Raw genomic sequence first — 26,601 nt, 5'->3', positions numbered from 1 at the left:
TATTTAGTGACAACATATTTAAAATTACAAATGTCAAGTTACTGGAGGGCTGTTGCTGAAAATCAAAGAATATTCAATTTTCAGTTGTTAATTTGATCTTATTTTTCACGTTGAATGCTGGCAATAGTAAAATTATCTGAGCAGAAGCATTGGAAATACGTTTAACTATGGAGGTCCATTTGGAAAAAAAAGCATAAAATTGCTATTTTAAAAGCATGTAAAATATCCTACAAATATGTGTACTGAGATGTTGATTTTAATGTTTGTTTCCTAGTGATTATTGAAAAAACTCAAGTATGTTTGAAGGTTTAAAAAACTAATGAAAGCCCAATGAAAATACAATTTAATGTGACATTCCTTGTCATATGCATTCTGCATTATATTGCAAACAGGTGAAAACCAACATTGTCTTGGCAAAAGTGACTAAATTGATTATAAACCTTATGTGTCCATTTTGCTGAAGTTTAAATGTGTTTCATTATTCCTTAAAATTGAGTTATTAATGTGTAATACTTTCTATTTAGAGTCAAAAGTAGTGTGATTATTACCTAGATTTCCAAATTATGTATAAGTTTTCAAGATAGCATTACTCTGATGGTGCAAGGCATGCACTGTTTGTCTCTTGCTGCTTAAACATGAAGAGTGAGGACTCCAATACTGCCTTCATTGGCATGCACCATTATACCTACTTCTTTATAATCTTTACACAGCTGCATTCAGGAGGGCCTCCATAGCTTAAAATTGTCCAAGTTTGTAAATGTTCTTAGGACTAATTCCAGAGGCTGAAAGCAGTAAAATTGGCAGTTAGTGTGCTGCTGTCTGATCAAACTCCTTTTTTGTCTAGTTTTAACTTGCAGTGACCTTGAATTGTGCAACATGTGGCTGACACATAGCCCATGTTACAGTAATACCTCTAATATTACATTGATAAATTCAGTTTTCTGTATCAAATATTTTTTTCCAAATTTTGGCACTGCTGTATGGCTTGTGGAATGTAGAACACTTCAATTACTAGATGCATAGTAAATATATGTATTAAACAGATAAGGTTTTACATTTTTTTATAAATCGCCCTTAGGAAAATGTGAAAGAGAATCCTAATGGCAATTAAAGTTTTCTAAAGAGCCATGAAATAGACTAAAATTTTCCATTCCACTACATTCATTGCTACTACAGTGTTAAATCTTGTCTAAAAATCTTCCCAAATAGAATATTACTAACATACACAGATCAAAATCTGCAGAAGTATAAAGATATAGATGTGTTGAAGTGGCAGGTTTATTTGCAGTGTAGTAGTATTAAATCTGTAAAACAGTTTAAAATAGAGAACTGTCTTTAATTTGAAGCTAGTACAAATCACCTTCAAAGAGGACCCAAACAGGAGAAGCATTATACTGTTAGCTTCTTCGGAATTGAATTTATGATTGTTTTTGCTTCTAAACTGGTCTAAGTCTCATGAGCTGTTTTTTACTTCTTCTGAAGGGAACGCCACCTGCTTCAGAAAATGTTTTAAGAAACCATAAAGTAGACAGTGCTTTTCTTTATCATATGATAAATTGCTTCCTAATGTGGTGGTTTTTTTCCCATAAAAAGAAGAATTTTCATGTTTTTTTAATGCATTTATGTTATTTGTGTCTGTGTGTCAGACATTTTGGGTTAGTGGAATAGTCTCTGATGTTTCTTATTTCCTTCCACATCTCTTCTAATTTACTTTCCTTTTTGTATAAGAAGGAAGGAGTGATATTGTCAGCTTGTGGCAGTTATATAACACTGGCAGGTTAATAACGCTGTTGTTTCAAAGATAAAATGTAGTGACTGAACCGGAACTCATGCAAGTTGTATGTAGTAACTTAAAAAGTGCTTGTAAACCTCTGGTGCTCACTGGTACAGTCCATGGATACCCCTTGTCCTCCACACTATTGGTATTTATACTTTTTTTGCCAACTGCAATTGGCAAAAAATTTCTAGTTCTTGTGTAGAATCATCAGAAAGATCTGTTGTGTACCATTCATATATTAGTATATGCTACAGCTCTATGAGCATTTGCCATATACCCATTATACTGAGCTTCAATTTGAAAGTTTTAATTCTTGTTACTCCTCAAAATCTGTAAGGTATTTTGCATTCCTGTTTTGGTAAAGTTCTTTAATTTACTTTTTTTTAATCTTATCACTTGGCTTATGAATAGAGCACATTTTAGTGCTCAATGAATGATTTTGATACACTGTTCATATCAATTTTCAAATTACTAGTTTTGGGAAGTTTGTGCAAAGTCTGTAAGAGATTTGTAATTCTAGTGACAGTCTTTTTAAAAATAAGACTTAACATGCTCAAGTGTTTATATTTACTTTTTGGCTTGTTCTATAGATTTATATTCAAAATGTGAAGCTATTGTCCTAAAACTGATCAGTGTAGTTGTCTGGCAGTGGTTCTGTAACTAATGCTTTAAATTATTTCCTGTGATATGTTTTTTGTTGTTAGGAATAATAGATAAATGGCAAAAACATTCTGTTACCTAACATTGAATTTTAAATATATTCTCTTCTAGAGAACTAGAGGACGAAAACGAAGCTTTGTGCCTGAAGAAGAAAAAGCTGAGGTTGGAATATAGTGATTTGTTTGTTTGTTTTTTTAACAGTTTCACAAAAAATTAAACTTAGGGCTGAAGTGTTACTTTCCATGCCATAATTGAAAATATTTGCTTTCCTTCCCTCCTTTCCCCCCTATTCCTTTCTTTTTGCCTTCTGCTGTGACAGGAACGTATTCCCAGAGAAAGAAGGCAACGACAGTCTGTGCTGCAAAAGAAGCCCAAGTCAGAGGATTTAAGGACTGAGTGTGCTACCTGCAAAGGCACTGGAGACAATGAAAATCTAGTCAGGTAGGTTTGATATTCTGACCTTATGAGTAGTTAAAGTCCCATCTTTAGCACTTTGTCGTGATTAAAATGAAGAAAATATACTTTTTGAAAACACAATACATTTCCTCCCCTTATTTAGGAGTAACATTACATCAGAAATACTGACTTGATTCACTTATTGATCTGCCAAAAACATTTATATTTTAAATAATTAAAATAATCTGATTTTCTAACACGGGAGAATTAATTTGCTCTCATCAGGGTGAATTGTCAATGTTTTAGAGCAGGTCAGAAAGATAAACCAACATTTTAATGATATTAAAGCTACATGAGCATCCTAAAAGTAATTAAATTAAAATAATCAACAATTTTATGAGCTGAAATGTGGATTGTGAAGAATTTATATTTTTAAAAAGGTATTAGTGCTACCTCCATTAATGCAGATCATGAAAAGGTTTGATAGTCATGTTTCTTATCTGAAACAGAAATGAAAAAAAGTCCATTGAATGATGTTTTAGTAGGTTCAGAAATCTAATTAAAGTATAGAATAGCTACTATTAAATAGCTACCATTGACCACAACTTCTGCAGATTTTTTTATAGCTCGCATTGTAGTATCTTTGCAAAGCTATAAAAACTGTTCACAATTCTTGAAAGAAGAACCATGGACCTTATCAATCAGAAAGTGGGTTTTAAATGCGTTTACAGAGATTTCATTAGGATGATCTTGTAAGTTCAGATTTAAAGAAGTGTATTGTACTTAGGTACTGTATGCTGCAATGGGATTTTTCTAGACAAGTTCTTCTCTTTAGGTCAGATATAATTGTTGCTTTTAACTGGAAGGAGTACTCCAAAATAAGTATTTTAGTTTATTTCTGGGAGTCAGAGTTATGAGAAAGGTCAGAGTCACTGACGACATAGGCAAGCAACAAATAGCTTTATAATCAGGATGTGCCACAGGTACAGATGCCTTGTACATACTCAGAATAGCTGGTTTTAGTATCAACCACAACAGATGATTTACCATAGCAGTTGATAAAATTCCAAGGTTGTGTGCCAGAGTGTATTTGTATTTCCAAATTGGAACCAGAGTGCCTGTGTACAAGCTCATCAGTAACTGTGACTCTCATATATAGACAGGCCGCTACTGCTGGGTAATCTTAGATCCTGCTCAGAACCAGACTGAAACAGAGGGGGGTGTTACAGGGATTGCTCATGCAGTTCCACTGATGAGGACTGGTGGCAGCAGGTTTTTATCTGCCCATGACAAGATAAAGGGCTTTCTTAAGCCCTATAGTTTACAAGAAATAGAAGAGACAGGAAGACCGTTTTGTTGTGGGAAGGAATCCTGGTAAAACATGTGCTGTGTTTTACTGTGAAATTTTTTTTTCTTCAGGCTTTTTTTTAGAAATGTTAAAAATACCACACTGGAGGACATAAATGATAAGAAGAGAAAATAGCATGAGGAGCTATATGTTTAAGTTGCGATTAAAACATAATGGTAGAAAGTACTGTTATGCTTTGTTTACTACAGGAAAAAATTTTAGGAGTAATTTAGATGGGCCAGAAATAAACATATTACATACCAAAACCCAACAGGTTCTCTTTAAAATCACCCTCATAATTAGTCCAAGAAGTGGCCTAATTACTAAGTACTGGACAGTACTCCTGCATAGGAGAAGGAGTTTATGTTCTAATCCTTTGTTCATAATTCTCTGAAAAATATTTCCTTAAGTCTTACTATTTTCTATATTAATTTTTAAAAAATATTTAAATTTAAAACTTGCTTTTCTTCAGATAATACCTATAAATAGCTTGAACTTTGTCCAGTTTAGGCTACCACTGCTTCTGAAGAGCTGTGGAGACTTACTTTTGGTAATTCCTAAATTATGTTAACTCTGCAGTCTAAGATGTAGGGGAGTGACCCACAGAGTGTTGCTATGTCAGAGAAAGTTTTCAGAAGCTTCTTTTCTATTGCATTGTCAAAAAGTGATATGAGTGAAACTGTACCTGCACTGGTACTTTTTTCTTCCTGTTCCATCATGGAGGACTCCTTTGTGGTGGTAGAAATAGTGTTTTAAATGCAAGGCTATAGGACTCTTTGCAAGCAAGAAATGTTAAGGAGGGAAAACAAAGTATGTTTTTAATATTTGTTTGTTTGGCACTATCTGTTAGTAAAGCCCAAAATTTCTCAGATCTTTATTATTATCTTTGGTCTTCACTAAAATTACTGGATTTCATTTTCCCTCTTTCTAACCCATCTGTAACTAAGGTTATGTTATACAGGAGATTTTTCTGAATATAAAAGTTCCTCACTAAGTTAAGCACAAATATGCAACTGGTGAAACTGCAAATTTAGGGAATAGTCTTGACGAGCCTTCTGTCTTTTTCTGCTGTCTGTTACCACAAACAGGGCTGGTTACTTGACACTTGGACAATCTGCTTTCAAAAATTGTAGATTCTTCTAAAGTTTATCTAGCCCTCACTCCAGAGTTGCTATCTGAGTAACAATTAGAGGAAGATAAGGGATTTTTTCATATTTCAAATAATGCAGCAGAAATTTATAATTTATAATAATAATTTATTTACCAATGAATCTGGGCCAAAAAGTATAATCTAACTAGTTCTTACTGTATGACTGTTGGAATTTTTTTTAGTCACAATTTCAGGTGCTTCTGAGTAGCATGGGGTGGTTAAGGGATTATTTGCTATATGTTCGGTGGCTTTACTTAACCTGTTGTTCATATGGTTTAAAACTAATGAATATGGAAGGATTTATCCTTAAAAAGTGCATTTCATTCTGATGAGCCATGCTTCATTAACTGACTGAATTATGCCTTAGTGACTATAGTGATAAAAATTAGGGTATCTTTAATTATAAGCTTTTGTCTAAAACTTATTGACATGTTGTTTTTATTTATGCTAATAGTTTAGCATATATATGTATTATAGACATGTCAAGATAGTGCCTATTTATTCAGGGATGTCAGATAATATAGATAGGCTCTTTCAGTATAGTAGCATGCACTAGAACTGAAAGGTTAGATTTTGTGGTTTTGTCCACTAGAAAGGATCAGCCTTTCACATAAGGATACTTATGTGAAGGCTTTTTTTAAAAAAGAAATTACAGTGAATTTATTTTACAAATTCTTCTGTACATGTCTGTGTAAATTCCGTTGAACTAAGTAAACCTGCAATTTTTATCTTTTACAAGAATAATTAGTGTCAAGATTTACAGATCTAACAGTGAAAAGTTAATTGAAACCACATACTTAAATGAGGCGAAGTTGAATCTGTAACTGTCATTATAAATAAGTGAGAAAGCTATAGCTGTAATTAGAGGAAAGTGTATATTTTGAGTATCTTTTTACTCAAATGACCTGTCATTGAGTTTGAGAGAAAGAGTAGTAAAAGATGGAGGTTTTAAAATAATTTATATTTGACACAGATAGGTTTGATATGGGGCAGGCATGAAGATGCAGCACTTTTTAAAAAGAGAAAATAGGTAGATTTTCTGAGAAACTCAGAAAATAATTTTAAAGATTCTGTTTGTTTTTAGAGCTGACCTCTGCTGTTTGTTTTGGAAAGCATTTAGATATGATGCTTCTGTTTTCATTTTGTGACTCTTTTGAAGTCATATATATGATTTCGACATTTAAAAGGTTTCCTGACTGCTTAATTACAGTCTTGCTTGAATTGCTTAGAATGATAGATCTTGCAGAGGAATTGTTTTATTTGTAAGTACCTCCTGTTTTGTTTTTTTTTTTTTTTTTGGTTTTTTTTTGGTTTTTTTAATGAGGCTGTAATTCACTGATGCAAATCTTTAAAAATAGCTCTCCAATAGTTTTCTTTAGAATGTCACCATATTTAGTAGAAACATGGATAAGAAGTGTCTTTCAGGTGGCTCAATATGTGATAGGGAAAACCTGCCCTCCATATAGTAGTATTGTACAGACAAAGTGCTTCTAGCACAGTATTACTGTATAATCTGCTTTGGTAAAATGAAAAATTAAGATGAACTTCAGTAATTTTAATGTGTAGAACAGTTTTTTAAAGAAGAATCCACAAGCTAATCCAGTTAAAAATTTTTCAAGGGAGGACTTCTAAATTATTTCACTTCTAAAGAAGTGATCTCTTCTCAAAAAATAATCCAGTTTTCAACTGCTCCTGTTAAAAAAGAATAAATACAGTATCTGTTGTTTGCTTTAAGATATGCTTGAGTGATATTTTAGAATGTAGTGCATTAGATAAAATTGACATCTCAGTAGTAGATTTGAGAGAAGCGGAATCGTTCTTGTATGGACCAAAATCAGGTTAAAAAAATCTCTGGAAAACATTTGATTTCTTCATCCAACAATTTAGAGCACGCATATTGTAGTACATTCTTTTGTGGTTTTGTGTATTGAGTTTTTCTGCTGTATTGTCAGTTAAGTTAGAATTTTCTATTTCATTTGATTTGCAGTAACTGAGGCAGAATTATGACTTCAGCATTACAGAGAGAGTATAAAAGATGAAGGTCATGTATTTGAAAGAATAGAAAATAGAATTTGTTGAAAACATAGATTTGAATGCTGGTTATAAAGTATTCAAAAAACATAAATCTGCAAAGCAAATTATCAAGAATGTATATAGTATTTCTTTTTAATGCATATATTTACTAGGAAATAAGCTAAATGTAAAAGTACTTATTTTTTCCAGTATACTCTCACTTTTCAAGCAGTCTAATGTGCTGCACATACAGTCACTGTATCAAGGCAGACAGGGAAGGCGAGGAGAAGGAAAGGAAAAAAAAGAAAATACACGTCACATTTACTAAATTAAAAAAACTATAGAGGTAAATTAACAATAAGGTTGACTACCATATGAGTTATCCAATCATTCTATAACTGAAAAATCTTTTAGAGGTGTGTGACATCTGTAATTCTGGTGCTACAAATGTGCGTATGAAGTTTAGGATGATAATTTATACTGTATAAAGGATTGCATGCTTAGCTGCACACAGTGGTCAGCTTTAATTCTGCTTTTGACAGAAAGTGTGTTCTAGACAGTGTGTTTTGAATCCTCTGGAGATCTTCTGTCCAAAAATGTCTCTCACCAGATTTCCTTAATTGTATTTGTCTTGTATAGGTTTATCTTCACATTTTTATTTCTTACATTTCCATGCAAAGGGGCACGCCAAACTTCAAGTTAAGGATTTCTTCCTTATTTGTTCAGCTGTTAGTTTTGAATCTCTTCATGAGCCAAAGTTTATTCCGGAACAAGTACATTAATTATTCATGACTTTAAATGCATTGCAGCACAATTCACAGTCCATCATAGTGATTGAAAGCCTATTATTTACAGCAGAAGTTCAAGACCACTAACGTAGGGATTAATCACAAGGAAAAGGTTAGTTAAGGCACAGTTTGCAGCAATCTTATGTGTTACAGAGGATTACAAATGCATTATTTTATTGGAATGAACTGAGGGAATGAAAGAAAATGTAACATTCAGTTGTATAGTTTATTTCTGCTGTATAATTTACTGGGATTAATTCTGTGAGTTAACTTTTCTAATTGCTTGAGTTACCTGTTAGATCATTTTTTTCATCATTTGTCATTGTATTGCCTTCTGAAAAGCGTTTCTTTTTTATTCTAGATAGCAGGATAGTACATACAATGACAAATGTTCATTTTCTTCACAGAGGACTTTATTCAAACTGAATTTGCATTGCATTGCACTTTCTATAAATTCATATGCTAGGGCGGACATTAAAAAAAACCTGTGGGCATTCTGAAGCTCTCTTGCCCAGTGCCTACAAGTCAGGCATAGGTCTGGTAATAAAACTTGTGCTGCTGTCATTCAGGGCTTCTCTAGAAGCAGACTGCTGGGTGCATTTGGATTTGGGCTGTTCAGCTGCCTGAAGCTGCTCATGCCTGGAACATTTGCAAAAAGTGCATGGCAGACCCTTGGGTTTTCTGTTGATTAGGCATCAACTGGTATCTGCTGGATTTCTTTAGTATGCTTGTATGTTATTTTCCTGAAATGAGACAACAAAATCTGAATTGAAGCTCAGGTTACTATTTTCCCTTGATTGTTTTGCTGCTTAACTCTTAGGGAAATTTAAACCATCTAAGCAATAGAAGTTCAGGTCTTTGGTTATTGATTATCTTTTGGTTTTTGATTTATATTCCATCTCTGGTTTGTTTCTTGATACTGGCCTGCCATGCTTTCTGATCAAATGCAGGTACAGCAAAGGCTGCTGTAAAATTAGAAGGTGATTCACCCTGCACACTCCACAGAAGGGTTTTTTTTAATTTATATTTTGGGGGGTTATTTAATGGCGTTTCCTGTTAATACACTGGGAAGAACAGAGGAAAAATGGATATTTGTCTCTCTTCAGTGTTAGGAAAGTTTTAAAACATTGTTGTGATATATGGTGAGGTTTGTTGGTGTTCCTCTTAGAATTGAATAGGAGAGAGCAGTGTGAGCATTCCCCAATGGTTTTTCTTCCCATTTTTTTCTGGGCTGTTTACTGATCTGTGAGTCAAACCTTCTTGCAGTTCATACTGGGCTTTAGTCAGTTGAAACTTAGTGAACATTAGAAGTTTATACTCTTCAGGTATTAGTGTAATTGCCCAGAATTCTTAGTACTGATATTGGAAGTATGCAGATCCAGAAGGCTTCTGTACCAGTGTCATGAACTTCAGAAATATGCAACATGATAACCACTTGTAAACAAGAGAATCTTTCTACAGGTTTACTTTGTTTTCCACTAACAAAGAATATTTTACCATTTTTTCATTATTGAACTTTTAATATATGGTTATCCTTTTTTTCCCTTCAGTTATAGCTGCTTGATCAAGTCTTTACTGCAATCATTGGTTTGTAAATTACAGCTTCAAACTATATTTCACAGTTGTAATCTGTTCCCCAGGTAGCTATATATCTCAAGATTAAATTTATTATTTTTCTTCTTGCCCTAGGAAATACATGTATCAGAGACCTTTGCTTCTTTTTTTGTATTCTATAACTACTAGGCTTTATAATAATTTATAAAATTTAAAAATACAATATAGAGGTTCCTGGCTATAAGTAATGAGTGAATGCTTTAGATGAAGCAGTCACTGAGTGAGCTGTTTTTTCAGAAGATTAAAATTATTTCATGAAAAAAGATGCAGATTTTGAAATTGCAGTTTGTGATGGAAGAGGAGAAACTGATGACGTATCAAATTATTTCCCAGTCTGGTTACCAGTAATAGGTTATGACTGCACAAATACCTGCCTGGATGGGGTCAGCAGCTTCTTATTTTTGTGGACATTCTTATGATTTTTTTGTTACATCAAATTGCATGAAATGATTCAATTCTGTTGGGATATGAATGTGTCACTTACTATTTCATTCTGGCCAACCTGCTTCAGTCACTTTCAGTGCAGCAAGCTTATCCACATCAGAATATTTCATAGTACAGGATGCTCAGAAAGCAAATGTCAAATTCATTACCAATTCAGTTGTTTTGCATTGTTAAACTGAGCCATTGCTTCAGAAGCCACAAGACTGAAATTTATAGTTAGGAAATTTATGACATGAGAATTTTCATGTCCAGGTAATAAAATGATGTGGTAGAAGACTGCGGTAGGAGACAATAACCATTTAAATGCTGTGTTGCAGCATCAGTTTTGACTTATCCCAAGTAGTGTCAAGTGAGCATCTGTGCAGTCAGTTTTCTGAATTAAATATCTCTTCACAGAACTGTAGTGTAAATAATGGGCTATTTGAGAAGGAAGTCTTAATATGCAAAAGAATAATGTTTACTGTTACACCTGTGTTTTTTGCCATTTTTGTTACTGCTGCCCAATACTTCTACAAGTCTTTGATCTGTAGTTAGTTACTCTGCGTGGGGTTTTGATAGTAGGTGACCTGCAGTTTGGGTGCAAAACTTCATCTACAGTATTCAGAATTAATTTTGTCTTGGAACTGTGTGAGAGGGTGGGTTTGTGTGTTATGGGGTTTTTTGATTTACCCAAGAAGCCCTTATGTGAAAAGCAGCTAGAGTCTGGTACAGTGAGCTTAAGGATATTGAGTCATTTTTCTCAGCATTAACCAGAGCTATTCTTCACATTATTAATATGGCATATAATACCATTATATGGTTTTAATTGCATTAATGGCAATAATTTCATTAATAAATCAATGCTGCACGTTGCATACAATTTTTTGCTAATTTGGGTGTAAATCAAGAATTTTACATATACTAGTATTCCCTGAGAGGCTGTAGATAATCTACATATATTTGGGATATTATTGTTGTTTTTAGCTTAAGTGTGTTATTAGCTGAGGTATTGTAAAGCTTCTTACTGGAGAACATACTTTTAAACAGTTATAAAAGCTAAAAAGAACAATAAAAAACCCCATTTAGTCGTAAAGCTTTTTCAGTGTTGGAGTGTATTTCGTAAACATTGGTTTTTTTTGGCAGTGTAAATAACAAGAGAAATCTGGTTTTAATATTGAACTTTATTTTGAAACAGCTGAAATTGCATATAATGGGGTCTAAATAGAAAATTTAAGAAATGTGACATTAATATCAATCATCTTATAAAATGTCTGGTTTTTTGGGAAAAGGAATAGAATTGTAGGGTTTATTTCCTGTACTTCAGAATGATTTTGATGTCCACTAGATTTAGTCTACTTGTCTTACCATAGTTCTCTGCTAGTGTGGTCATTGAAGTTACAGATCTAATAATCTAGACTAACGTCTATTACTAACATAATATCTTTTCTGTATGCAAGATTTAGGGTTTTATTTAGGATCTTTCTGCCTTGCTATTAGTTTTGTTCCTTTCTTTTGCAAAATTTTTACATTTTTGTGGGTTTTTTAAAATTCATTTTTGGTTTTTTCATCCATGTCATATACAAGGTTGGATTCAGATTTTGCTTTACTTTCAATTAGTAAAACTGAATCTCCTTTGCAACAGCTGAGACTATTACTATTACTTACACTTCGTGTCATTCCTTAACATTCTTGTCTCAATGAAATTAAATTTTTGCATCTGATTTGCTTCAAGCAATTTAAAATGCAAAGACAAGATTCTGTATTAAGATAGGAATTCAGTATCACTGAATATTCCAAGTAGTACTTCATTACCTCGTAACAATGTCATTCTTCTTGATATTTTTTTCCTAAATATTTACCCTTGAATAGATTTTTTTTATATCTTGTCATTTGAATAAGTATTTTTTTGAATATTGTCTTGTAGAAATGAGAAACAAGCAGTTTAAGAATTTTGCCATGCTGTCTTGAGTAAAATTATAAAGTCACAGATAAATATTTAAGCCTATCACAGATTTCATCTTGAACAAGGCCTAAAAATTCACTTAATTCTGAGAAGAAAGGATGTGGAAAGAATATGCAAGAAAAAAAAGTAAAGCTTATGTTTTCTTCAAGAATGTGAAAAAGCTCTTAGCAAAGACTAATATGTTTCTCTTTTTCATATCGGTGGTTGTAACAATGCAAAGGTCAAGTGTAATTTAATGCGCAGTGCTTTGATTAAGTATCTGAGTTCATCCCATTCCCTCCTGCTCTTTTCCTTACCCAATTGTCAGTTAAAGTACATCAGTGTTACTGTACTGCACGTGCACTTACTGCTGAGGAACAGGAACACTAAATCCCTCTAATTCTGACTTGGACAGATCCCTTGGACATCTGATGTGATGTTGTATTAGGGAAATAGTCAGTAAAGTGTAAGCTGACATTGGAATATGGTGTAGTAACTGACTTTTACCATTGCACATAAACAGAGTAATTATTCTAAATCATAGCATCACTTTCAGATGGATAACCACTAAAATCACTGCACTGTGGTTTCCTGAAAATGCCACAATCCTTCAACTGCCAAATTAAGCCCAGGGAGAGCAACCATTGGTAGTGCCTGCACAGTTATGTAGAAGGATGAGCCCTGAACCAAATGAAAAGATGTTCTGGAAGAACAGTAACCTTTCCCATGATGTGCACATTTTCCATTACATTTCTGACACAAAATGCTGTGAAATGATTTAATGTTGACATTTTGTTTTGCTGACTTTTTCCTTTCTTATTAAAAAGAAACAAAAGTTAGGTTAGGAAAGTAGTGGGAGGGTGGCCAAGCATTTGAATTCTAATACAGAAATCTCTGCTTTAAAGTCAAAACCAAAAGCCCTCTAAATATACATTGGTTCTGACGTTGGATTGTACAGATTTTGGGGGGAAAAGAAATACACTTATCTCCAGCACCAGTATTGAACACCTTGATCTGTAAGATTAATTTGTGTTGCTGCTTTGCAGTAATTACATACCAAGTATGCTAATTCAGTAAAGTATCCTTTCTAATTAACAGTCACAGAAATCTTACACGTCAGCTATATAACACAGCACATGCAGTACACTTATATCTGCTTGTCATTTTTGATGTATATTGCTAGAAGTGATTGTAGAAGGGAGCAAACCATGAGCAGACATGATACAATGAAGGGTCAACACTTGTCACTTGGAAAAGGATAAAATTTTATTGACTGAGGAAGCAGAGAGCTGCTCTCCATTCATGCTGTACAGGAGCTTGTCTGCATCTAAAGTAATACATGTAAGAATACTTGAACAGAAGAATTATTTGTCTAAAGTGTGGTTCGTGCATCCGTTGGCAGCTTTCTATTTCATGTTTCAGAGCTGATGAAAAGCCTTGCTTGTTTCTAGCACAGTATACAATTTTATCTTTGAAAAACACAGCTTTTGCTTTTGTTTTCTTAAGGATGTGTGAAGGTTTGTTGGCACCTCATTTATTTTATCCTTCTCCCATCCAATTTCAATGTGTTGGATGATGGTTCTTGTCACTGAAAGTTAATCGGTTTCCATGAGGGGGCATCTGTGTTTATTTTCAGTGACTTTGCAGTCACTGAAAATAAACATAGAATTTTGTATATACACTAACTTACTTGATAGAAAATGTGTATGTTGGAATATATTTGTCACATTACTTCATCGTTGACCAAAAAGCATGCTGGCTTTGACAAATTCAAATGAATCTTAACTTCTGGGAAGAGAACTTCAGTTTATTGTAATTTAAATATTTCTAACTAAAAGTGAAACACTAGCAATTAGCTCTCTCCTTTTCCTGAAAACTAATGTGTACATTTGGATTTTAAAAATAGGGCGTCTTGGAAAAACTGTGTGGCATCTGGTAGCACTTCAGGACTTTCTAAAAGCTTCAGCGTCCTACATATGCTAAACCAGTTTTGAGGAGTTTGTTTTTGTTTTCGAGGGGAAGCTGAAATGGTAGTGATAGCCAAAGGTGAAAATGGTACCAATACTTAAAAGTTGAAGAATCACTTAGTTTTAGCATGAGAAGTAAAAACAAATATAATTCAGTGATAGTAGTGGACTGATAATTAAATTATTAAATTCTAAAAAATATTGTTGTAATAAAGACTAAAATAATTGCAAAAATCCTAATGGCAGTAAGCTAAACAATAGAATTTGTTGGCATTTATTTGACCATAATATGTAAACAATAATTTCAGAGCTGTTTCGTGCAAAGGACTATTAAAAATGAAATAGATGTTATGAAATTGTTTTGGCAGCCTCTAGCTGTTTGCTAACAATTTAATACAGCAATAAAAGCTAGCAATAGCAGCACCAAAATTGCATAGCAGAAACTTGATTATAATTTGGTAAGAAAATATTGTATGGATTAAAGTGCTCACTTCAGTGTAAACTGTGGCCGGAGTTTATCCTTGGGTTTAAAAAATCTCATAAATTTGAATAGCTTTTTAAAGTGTTCTTGTTAGTAAAAGTCAGAGACAAATTATGCCTTGTGCTGATGTTGCTGCCTAGGGAAATAGAAGAGAGGAGTTAAATCTTTTATTCTATAAGTATGCCTGTATTAAGCCTTCCCAGGACACAAAATGGAAGTCTCTTTGGACCTTGTGATATGGACTTCTTAGTTGGGCATTCCCATCTCTGTTCAATGTTCCACGTGAATAAAACATAACAGCTAATGGGTGGGACTCAGGCCTGCATTTTTGCGTCTAACAGAAAACATGCTCATTAGCACAGCCAAGTGTGAGACTTGTCTCAGACTTGACCCAGACTTGTGGTTTATGCCTGGAGAAAGGCAAATTAAAGAAACAAAAAATTTTATCTCTAAACTCTGTCTTTATGAAATTGTGAGGTCCATTGTAATTGTGAATTTGATTCTCATTTCCTTTGTAGGGCTATTTCTGAGGGAGCAGAATCTATGTGCATTTCTGAATTGTCCATCCTTTAACTTGTATAGAAACTGACTACTGAGGAGACTGTGGAAGAATTTTCTGGAAGTGAAATGTGCTTTATAAGTGCTTACTGAACTTGACACTAAGTTGATGGAATAGAATATTCATTCCGCTGGTTTAATTGGCAGGAGTCTGTGCAAGTCCATGGAAATTTTTACTTGAGAACCTCAACTGCTTTTGAGACATTTAGGATATTTAAATTATGTTTCTATTCAAATTATTTGTATTTCTCAAAGTAATTTTAGAAAAATGGGAAAATATAGAAATGCTGCCCAAGACAGAGCTTCTGGGAAACTGAGAAAAGGAAATGAGACAAAAGAAGGGCGGACAGTAAATGAGTAATGAATGGAGGAGAAACGAGTTTTCAAATTCTGTAAACCTTGAAGTCATGAACAAAGATCTGAAAATGCAGAAATTTCACATGAAAGCTAGAAGAGATCCAGTCCGGACCTTACTAGGGACAGCTTCCTGGCAGTGTGTATTCTGTGTTAGCATTTCATGATGCAGGAATTGGGAAAAGGAAAAGTTAAGTTATTTGAGAATGGTACAAAATGGAACAAAAAAGATCAGCCTTGAAAAAGAATAGTTGGTATTTGTGCATGTTCAGAAAGAATAACAAACAGTATTCAGTAACAGCATAAGAAATAGTGACAAGGATAACCTTATTTGTTGAGCTGTTTACTTCAGGATTGAAGACCATTTCTTAATAAATGACAGGACGAGAAAGGAATTTTAGATTTTTTTCCCTTGATGAAGCTTGTAACTGCCATAGTGTATATGAGTTTGTGGAGGGATGTTTAAAAAATAACTTGAGGAAAAAGTACTTAAATGTTCTCTTTTGAAAGAAAATGTAGTATCTGTTAAGAAATTAAGGTTCCTTGAGTAAAATCACTAGTGCTAGCTTTAGTAGTTTTATTGAGTGATGAGAACAGTAATATTTATTTGAAGTGTCTCTGCATTTTGGAGAGAATGTGCAGCTATGGGTATGTAAAAACTGCAATAGCAGCAGTTTAATGTCTGAAAATGCAGAGCAGATGAAAAGAGGAAAAATAAAAGTGCTACTTTGTCATAGTAAAATTTGTTTAAATTTACATAAAAACAGCCTGTCTGCTAGTATCTACTGACAGTTTTTTTAATGACACTTGCTGTGAAAAAGAGATAAGAAAACCAGTGGGCTTTTAAAACTCTAGTGGTAATCTTAGTTTTTCACATTAAAGAACAATAAGTAAACTGCAGGACTTCAATTTTCTTTAAATTTGAAAGGTTTTCTAAATAATTTCTGCTTTTATTAAGAACAGAGTCACAGAATGCTTGAGATTGGAAAAGACCTCTGGAGCTGGTCTTGTCTGAGCCCCCTAAATCAAAATAAGTCAGATAGCAGGTTACTCAGGGCAGTATCTGCTTGGGTTTGAATATCTCCAAGGATGGAGTCTCTGCAACCTCTCTGGACAGCTTGTTCTGTTGCTTGGTCCTCCTCAGAGTGAAAAAAAAAAAATTCTTACATTTAGCAATCTCCTTTATTTCAGATTTTTGCCTGTTGCCTCTTGTCCTTTCACTGGGCACCACTCAGAAGTGTGGCTGTCTTTCCTTCCCCTAACAGATATTTTACACACTGAGAAGATTCTTGCTGAGCTTTCTCTTCTCCAGACTAAATAATTTCCAGTGTTAGCCTATTCTTGTGTGACATTTACTCTAGCCAGTCATCTTCATAGTCCCTTTGTTGGACTTACTCCAGTAACTCCATTACGTTTTTTGTACTGGGGACCCCAAAATTGGATGCAGTGTTCTTGGTGTGATTCCACCAGTACTGAGTCAAAAGAAAAAGTATATTTATTGTTCTTAAAAGTAAACCATTAAAAAAATTCTATTATATATAACAGGTAGAATTTAGTTTGTTATGAAAGAAACATCTACCCGTAGTCAATATAGCAAGCATTCAGAGCACTACTGAATGAAGAACAAGAAAGTAATTTTGCTTATTAAATTCATGTCTTGGGAAAGTCATGTCATAGCTGTTGGTTGTAGTTGTAGTTTAAAAACTGAATTCATTGAGCAATATTTTGGAGAATTATCAATGCTAATGCTTACAGTTTTCCACTGGAAGTTACATCTTAGTGTGAGATTCCACTATGTAGGTTCAGATAAGACATCCACAGTTCCACTCCCTTCCTCTGCTCTCTTTGAAAAGTCCGTTTTTTAAATGCACTTCTAAATTCACTACATTAGAATATCACCCTAGCAATAGCCTTCAGGGGTCACCTGTCAAATTGCATTAAAAGAGCTGTATCACCTAACCTGGCAGCAGACTGAGACACCTAAAAACTCACAAAACTCAATGGGCTCTTTGCCAATTCTGCCAACCCCAGAAAATCATAAATAATGTCACAGCTAAAACTCCACACTTAGCTGAAAAAGAGTTAGAAGTGTGAGGAGGGAAAATCTAGTGGTGTTGCACTAGAAGGATAAGGTCCCTCATGGGGCATGGAGAACATGAGGGCAGGAGGATTGTCAGCCTTTAAGTTATTCTCTGCATCCCTTGTTGTGGGTTCTGGATACCCCACAAAGTAGGGTAGTGGGGGCAGTTCTTACACACGCTGAGAGTTAAACTTTTCACTCTCTTCATTCCAAGCAAAACTGGGAATACAGCAGCTGGCTTTCTGTGGAGTAATGGAAGAGTACTAGCAGCAAGGTTTTTTCTTCTCCTAGTTCCTTGGAGACCTGATCTGAACAGCTTGTGCCATTGATTTCTAATCTACACTAAAACTATTGTGGCCTCTCTTTCACACTGTAGGTAGAAGCTTATATCACTGTGTAGGCTTTTTTATGCAATATATAATAAGTATTAGTTAAGCTGGTGGTCTACTTACTGTAGAAAACTCAGAAAGTTTTAGCTTAAAATACTTTTATGTTGAAAATTTTAAAAGGCTTTTATTTGGAAAGTTCATGTAATATTATATGTACTTAATTCTACTTAAGTTGAATAAGAACTATTAAGTTCTTATTGTCTCATTCCCATTTTAAAAATACCCTAATATTTAATTCAAATCTAGTTTCACTGTTTGACAAGATGCCTCAAAACATTGCCATGGTTCCTTCATTTTTGTATTTAAATTTGTATAAAGCATATCTATGGGTGGTTCATTTTTTTGTTATGAAGATTGATAAAAGTCTGAAATTAAGTGGCACAGTATTTTTAGTATAGTTTCATCCATGTTACAGATATTTGAAGTAGGTTTCCTCAGACAGTTACATGTAGAAAAGTTCATGTAAAGCTGGTGGGTTTTATAAGTTAAAATGATTAGGTTCAAAACATAACTTTAGACACCATAAACAAAATTTATGAGTAGACAATGAGCTTAATACATATGTTTAATGAGTAAATTGAAGAAAAGGAAAAATTTAATATTGCTGCAGTTGTCTTTTTCAGTTGCTTGAGTGTATTTATGTTTTCTGCCAGCCCCAGACTTGTAAATGTTATTAGATTCTTATGTGTTATTTTTAATTTTGCTATTTTGTGAGACATATGCACCACTGTCATTGTTTATACAAATGGCAAAACAGGCAAAAGAATTCCTTCTGTCTTGGCCGCCAGACCTTTGGGAAAAGCAATGCTTCAGCTTCTCTTGGTCTTTTTGAGACTTTCTGTGTCTTTGTCAACAAGGGGAAAAATCTGGAATTAATTAGAGAAGTCATTGTTGAGTGAGCTAAAAAATGTTTGGGTTTTTTTTCAGGAGGACTTTTTAATGAAAGTTTGGCTCTTCTTTTAGAATGTTAACTTCAATTCATTTGTTTCAAATTCATGCTTTGATTTCTGTTTCTGAATTAGGGAAATCTAACCCCTCAATTCCATCAAGAATGATGGATTATGTGTATTCTATACAGTATTCTATACAATGACTATGTTAGGAAGTACTGACTCACAGACAGCAAAAGTAGAAATGGGGAAATGATCAAGCAAAATGTCCATGACTGGAACTTAACAAAGTTCCACTCTCTGGAATTTTTTAACTAGTGTTGATACAGATGAAAGTTAGCTACACTGGGCAGTGGTAATAATTGTGGTACCAGACCCCATTTTCAGTTTCTTATTTTAAAAGTTGGAAAAACTTGTAAAACTTAAATCACTTGGATTCAGAATTCTTCAGGTCTCCTGTGTATCTTTTAGGCGGGATGTTTTCAGGCAAAATTTTTAAGGTGAGATTTGAGTAAATGTCCTGTCTGCCCAGGTGTCCCTCTCCCCATACCTTTAAGAAGAAAAGTGAATTGAAGTCTTTGATCGGTAAATTGAATTTTGGCAAAGACCTCCCTTTCTTTCCCAAGGACAGAGGAGAAATTTATTCATGTCAGTTTGATGAAATCTGAGAAAAGGGAAGCTTTGAAGGATGAAGTGAGAGAAATAGTTTCCTCATAACTATCAGAGTCATGATATGGCAGGTTTTAGATCATTTGTCGTTGTGCTTAGAGTGTGCTGTGGACTGTTTGAGTGTACTTATCCCTAAAGTTGGAGCTGCTACAAGACTTGCAGGGAACAGTAATGTGGATTGAGAAGATGTTAAGGACAGTATCCTTATGACTAGTAATGCTGCACTAGATAATAAGAGTAAAATGGGGCAGTGAGTGTGGAGACGTGTGTGACTCCCCTTCTTTTGGGTCATCTTTTGTCATTGATAGAGAGATGTGGGCAGAATGTGCAGAACTCAAGAATCCACAGCAGTCAGTTGTGGTGAGGAGTAGCACTTTGCTAGGCTAAGCTTCAGTATGAATATCTCACCCAGTGCTGATGTGTGATATATCTCTGCTGGTCGGGCAGTCTTTGGTAAGGTGAAGATATTTCAGCTGCTGCTGCTCCTTGGACCAGGCTGATCCTTATCTAGCTGAATTGCCATCCTCAGATTCTCTACTCTATTCTCAGAGGGTTTATTGTTCATGGGGTTTTTTTGTTTCGTTTTTTTTTTTTTTCCTCAAGCCACTACTCTGTACCATTTCATATTAACAGGCATGATGAAGTTTTTTACTCATCTACCAGAGTTTAGCATTTGCACTCTACACTTGTTTCTTTAGTAAAGCTAAGCCAAAATCTTGCAGCTGTGCTGTATGAAACAGGGCCTTGGTTACAGACAGACAAACCTTAGAGCTGTGGTTGTCTAGTACAGCCCAGTATGGAGATCATGGTGGGACTAGGACTAGAGAAGGACCTGAATTTGGATGGTAAATGTAAAAAAATAGAATTTAAATAGTGTGCAGAGGCAGCAAAATGCAGACTATTCAAGCTTCAGGACTTGTGCAAAGTTGGACTGATTAGAAAAAGACACTGAAATAAGAAAACCGCGTGGATAATAGTCAGAGGAGGGAGGATACTGAAACTGTTTAAAGAGCCAGGGAGGGGTAGTTGTGGATAGGCATCCCATGTGAAAATGAGAAGTTTGCTATGGTCAAGACAAGTCAGTGACACTGAAATGGAGAGTGGGTGACTGGAAAATGGCATCTTAGTAAATTTTCACTACTTCATTGTTACAGGTAGCAGAAGATATTTATTATGATTGCAAAATTAAAATCAAAACATTTACAAAAGTAGCAAATTAAAAAAGAAAAAAGTATGAATAGCAAACATTAATGAAAAAAAGTGCTAAAGCATAATTAACATTCCTTATATAGTTACAGTTCCAATGTATTTATTTTGTATACTTTAAAACTCTTTATTCTAAATGCAGAACAATGTTGATATACAACTTCATATATTAATTAATTAATCCACAACCCTTCATTAAAAAGCGTTTTTTTTCTGAAGTTCCATGTTTTCTTAGATATTTTCCTTGATGTTAGATGCTGTTGTTCGTCTATCTTGACCTATTAATTAAAAAATAAAGTAGCTGAGTAGTTTGGAATATTTTCATTTTTTCTGTTTTCCTCTGTACTCCAGAAATGAGTACGAATGGAGAGATTTCAGAAATTAGTAAATTATAGTCACAGATTCAAGCACTTTGTAGTATTCTGAAATTGAGTTCTTCAACTTCTTTGTTTCCATCATTTTTACCTTTTGTCTGCCTGCCATTCTAATGGGTTGATAGAGTCACATTCTGTGTTATTTTCTTCTAGAGAGGAAAATATACTGAAAAGGAATATGGGGGAACAAGGGCATTTCAGAATGACTATGACCGCTAATAAGACAAAATGCCAAATCTACTCTGTAGTTCCAAAGTCATGCAGGATGATAAATAATATTCTTTTATTTCATATTTTTCTCACAAATTAAACTTTTAAAGATAGAAATTTATATAGATGCATTGTTTGAAATGCATTTAAGCCTCCTTTTGATTGCTTTTAAAAGTTATTTAATTTCTGCCTGGACTAATGGTCTGACATTTTTTAGAGGGAACCAGTGTTACTGATCTGACTGAAAGTGCCCAACAACAGCAGTAAAAAAAGTTTAGGAAAATGGTGAAATTAAATATCAAATGGAATAATTTGATTCACCTTATGCCCAGCATGTTACAGGGTGAGACATTCCTTCTTCCTACTGGTTTCATTTTGGTTTAGGTTTGTTACATACAGATTTTACTGCCAAGACATAACGCCAAGAATATGTATATCCAAACAAATTATTATTTTTCTGTCTACAAAGGTAGTTTTATCTCTTGATTCAGTTGAAACAAACTTCATGCTTTATCTAGACTAGGTTATTGGTGAATGTGCTGAAAGTAATACTCAAGAATACAGTTGTGTATGTGGTAATGACATTGCATAATGTTTTACTTGACTTTCATTTTTTGTCATGATGAAGTAATTTTCTTAAGGGTCCTTTATTGTATTATTTGAGAAAACTTTTAAGTAAGCATGTTACAAAGGACATAATGGTATTTAATTTCACTGTACTTTTTCAGTTCTTTAGAAAGTGATTTCTTTAATACTTAGCACTGAGTTTCACAAACAGAGCATCTTACTGGTACACTGTTCCCAAACTTCTGGCATGGTGTTAAATGCTATTCATTAATAGATTTTTATATATAATACAATTTATCTTTGTCGTTTCTTTTAATATATATGTATTATGTCTGAATTTTATTTGCATACATTCAACCACGGTATAGACAAACTGTGTTATAACAAATGTTGTTCTAAGTATATTGTTGAAATAGTCCTTTTCAGTGCTTTTAGTGATTTTTAATCAAGCTTTTAGCTTGATTATGATGTAATACAAATGCATCTATTCTTTATACCTATTGGTTAACTTTCTGGCTTCTTTTGGAAAAAAACCTATTACTAAATTTTGCATGCTTAAGGACTAGTGTGAAAGAAAATCATAATTCATTTTTTGTGCATTTCAGAAATAGTCCATTTCCACTTAGAGACCTGTTATCTTTCTAGAAAGTTTTAATACTGAAGACTGAAAATTAACTATGAAATTATAATGGAATATATAAAATGTTTTCTTTGTAAGTTAAGCTTTTCTACATCTGTCAGTCAACTTGAGAAATTTTATGGCCATTAAAAAAGGGCCCAGTGTTAAGGTGCTTATTTTAAAAGACAGGTGTTTGTATGAACTTTTCAAGTGAATGCACGAAATTTTCCCTCCTATTGCTTTCTTACTCTTTATTTTGTTTGTAAACACATCTGTGAAATTTTTCCTTAGGCCATTTTGTGTGTAAAGGTTTTATTGTGGAGTTGTAAATATAAATGAATAATACTAGTTTTCTGTGGAGTTTTTGGTTTGGTTGTTTGTTTTTTTTTTGTTTGGTTGTTTTTTTTGCTTTGTTTTTGTTTTGGTTGTTTGTTTGGTTTTTTTGGATGACTATCAAAATGCTTTAGATATGCTTCCACTTAAAAAACTTATGTGTATAACCTCTTCTGGCTTTTATTTGGTTAAATGTTTATAGTGTCTAGGTTTCAGTAGAATATGAATTCACCTGTCAGTCTTAAGGAAAGGGCCTTTAATATGACTAGTGCCATTGAATTTTAAAATGGCATCAAGGACACAATATTTTACTATTTGTGCACAAGAAGATTGATTATAATTCAGTTTCCAGTGCCTCTTATCGTGCACTATTGTCTTACATAGAGCCAGATACTATCTGTAAGAGGACTGGAAAGGAAATTTCTTATCCCTTATAACTGACAGAAATCCACTACTTACCCATGCACTGGGCATCTCAGGATTTTATTCAGCATCGTGGCTTCCCATCCTGACCACAGGAATTGGCAGAGTTTTCTAGTAGTGGAAATGAAAGCTTTTAGAATATCAAGAACAAATTATCATAGTTTCTTAATTGTTTGTTCCCACAGAGCTGAGACATAAGTATTCTTGAGCTCACTACACAATTCTTTGTACGGAAAAGGCATCTGCTGATGTTCCCTCTAAACCTCCTAAGCTGCAGGTTGTGGCTGTGAGCCCTTGTGGTGAGAGCCCTCCCTCTCTCAACTAATGAGAGTTTGGTAGCACTGTGAGCCACAAAATCAATGAATCACAAAATATGCTGAGTTGGAAGGGACTCTTAAGGATCATCAAGTGCAATCCCAGCCCTGCACAGGACCATCCCCAAGAATCACACCAGGGGCCCAAAAGTGTTGTCCACACTTCTTGAACTCTGCCAGGTTTGGTGGTGTGACCACTTCCCTGGGGAGTCTGTCTCTGTGCCCAACCACCCTCTAGGTGAAGAATGTTTTCTAATATGTAACTTAAACGTCCCCTGACAGAACTCCAGGCCATTCCCTTGGGTTCTGTCACTGTCACCAGGGGGAGATCAATGCCTGTCCCTCGTCTTCCCCTCACAGAAAGTTGTAACTGCAATGAGGTCTCACCTCAGTCTCCTCTTCTCCAGGCTGAACAGACCAAATGACCTCAGCCCCTCCACATACAGCTTCCTCTGAGGGCTCTTCACCATCTTCATTGACTTCCTTTGGACACTCTCTTATAGCTTAATGTCTTTCATGTGAATTGTGGCACCCAAACTGCCCCCAGCACTCAAGGTGAGTGCAGAGCAGAGCGGGACAATTCCCTCCCTTGCCTGGCTGGCAATGCTGTGCCCGATGCACCAGTTCTCTCCCCCCGGGCTCCCTGGGGTACTTTGTTATTAGACAGGATCTAGAGCTCGAGCTGTTTCCTTCTGTCGTTTGACTCCTGCTGGCTTTCAACCTATTCTACCTGCCTTGTTTTCTGGTACAGGAAAATGCTGTACCAGACTGATAGAAAAGCCTTACACTGGACACCTTTTGGTGTGTTGCAGCCATTGCTCTTCCCTCTTTCACAGAGCATGTCATTCATCATTTCAAATATGAGCAACCCCTCTGCCCTTGTTAAATCTTTGCCGAGTGCTCTCAGTTACTTTAATGTATTTGACAATGGATCCCTTGATCTTTCCCAGTACAGGGGCAGGGCTGACCAACCCGTGATTTCCTAGGTACTGCTTACTATAATTTTTTATTGTGCATATCTCACCTCTTTAACATGGGCTCATCTTAGCATTTTTCAGTTTTCAGAGTCCTGCCTTGGCTGTTATGGTGTTTGTTAGAGCTTACATTGGAGTCTGACAGAGATAACAAACATCCATTTCAGAAACACTGAATAATTCCTGTGGACTGAAATATATCCAGATGGACTAGACCCTTACTTGCTGCTTTCCTGCTGTGGGCTGTCCTTCTCTATCCTGTGTCACACTAGTAGGCATGGAGGTCTGAGGCCATGTTTTCACTGTGCTTGCCGATGCGTTGAGCTCAAAGGCATCACATGCATGGCCCCTTCTGCTTTATTTCTCTGAGCTCCGAGTCAATTTTCTTTTAAAAATGCCCTTTTCACTGGGCAGCCTTCCCTTTCATGACAACTTCGTGCAAGATTCAGCCTAGCAGTGCCTTTGACAAGCCAACACTTCCTCTTCCAAAACCATGATAACAGCCTTTTGTGGTCTTCCTTATGGAGAAGTGGTAAATTCTTCTGTAATTTTAAATCATAGCAATGGTAAGAGATTGTACTTGCACCTCATTACGTTTCTGGCTCAGTGTTTCAATAAGCCATAAAGTATCACTAGTGTCATTAATATTTTCAATCTAATTTATAAATAAAATTGGATCGTAATTGATTTCTTAAGCATAGGAACAAGTGCACCACAGGTTTTGACCTGGACTGTGAATATGCAGCAGCTTGATGAAGAGGTTCCCTGTGATCCTGTAGAGACTTTTGAATGTCTCACAGTAGAACTGTTACAGTTTGAAGGTTTCGGGGAGTGAGAGTTTTGAGAGGAAAATATATCTTGAAGAATAATTTACTTTGAAAGGAGGAAAAAAATGCCCATCTCCTAGCTCTGAATCTGTGTTTTATATTTGTGCTTGGTAGAGCAGCAGAGCAAGAAACCAGAATTCCTACTTTGGCTTGTTTTGTAGCATTTGTGATAGTCATGCTTAGATTTTAACATATTGAAGTCACACAGAAGGTTCTAAATGCTTCACAGGTATCAATAAATTATCGATAACTGATGGCTAACTTAAAGGCATAGGCCTGTATTTTCACTGAATACAGTATGAAAACTGTACAGTCCAGTGACTTTGGTGTTGACTGTCTATTGTTGAAATTGAAACAGTGAAGTGAAATTTAGATTTTTCTGACAGAATTTATCCATATCCACTGATAAAGAGGCAGCCCAATAAATTACTTAATTTACTTTTCTGTAAAAATAAACAAAAAATTATAATAGTATTATATAATAATAACAACTTAAGACTTTCATTTATATGCTGAAATGGGAAGCATATCCCTTACACCATTTCTTTTATTTTAAAATACTCTATTCAGGTTTTTTTATTTCAAATGAATGTTATAATCTAATTTCTTTATATGGCTCTGCTAGTTAAAATATTTCTCAAAGTATGTTCTATAAATAATAAACCAGTTCTGCATTTGAAGGAAGTTTAGATTTTTATTTCCAGTAAAATATTTGTAAGATTAATGGTATGCTAATATATTTATAAAGTACTTAAGGGGTACATGATTCTCAAATTAACAGAAACAGTTAGAGTGACAGTACTCATAATACAAAGCTGTGTAACATATAAAATGTACATATTTTTATTGAGTTTATGCTTTTGAATTTACTGATAGATGAAGTCATAATTACTTACTGTTTTTGGAACACATAATTTTACAGAGAAGATACTCTGTATCAGTTACTGTCAACAGAACTGAAAGTGACTGGTACTGAGGGTCAGTTGTGTTTTCTCTGAAAGTGTTTCTGCAGGCATGTCTGGTGCACATTCAGAGTGGCCTGAATGTTGCTGCTGCTGTAGACACCTGAAAGCTCTTAAACTCTGGAATTATATAGACTAGACATAAAAAGTTAAACTGAGCAGAGCTGTTATCTCCTGTGATACAAGAAGTTGGGAAGGCAGTGAAGGACTGGCACCTGATCTTTAACTCCATTTTTGTTGCTCATTATCAGAGGAAAGCTCACATTTATGTCTAATCCAGCGACTCACATTTT

At 34.6% G+C, this 26,601-nt stretch overlaps 1 protein-coding gene across 2 annotated transcripts in view; it reads left to right on the top strand.

Annotated features, from left to right (window-relative positions):
• PHF14 (PHD finger protein 14) overlaps nt 1–26,601 on the top strand; it is a 161,663-nt gene that overhangs the window by 64,491 nt on the left and 70,571 nt on the right. For both annotated transcript variants that reach the window (XM_031066749.1, XM_031066751.1), the window contains exons 14-15: nt 2,549–2,599; nt 2,757–2,878. In XM_031066749.1, the coding sequence (XP_030922609.1) occupies nt 2,549–2,599; nt 2,757–2,878 (173 nt within the window). The remainder of the gene's footprint in view (nt 1–2,548; nt 2,600–2,756; nt 2,879–26,601) is intronic.

The sequence above is a fragment of the Geospiza fortis genome, unplaced genomic scaffold, assembly GCF_000277835.1.
Source record: "Geospiza fortis unplaced genomic scaffold, GeoFor_1.0 scaffold138, whole genome shotgun sequence".
Taxonomy (NCBI): Eukaryota; Metazoa; Chordata; class Aves; order Passeriformes; family Thraupidae; genus Geospiza; species Geospiza fortis.
This window is presented reverse-complemented; position numbering and strand designations above follow the sequence as displayed.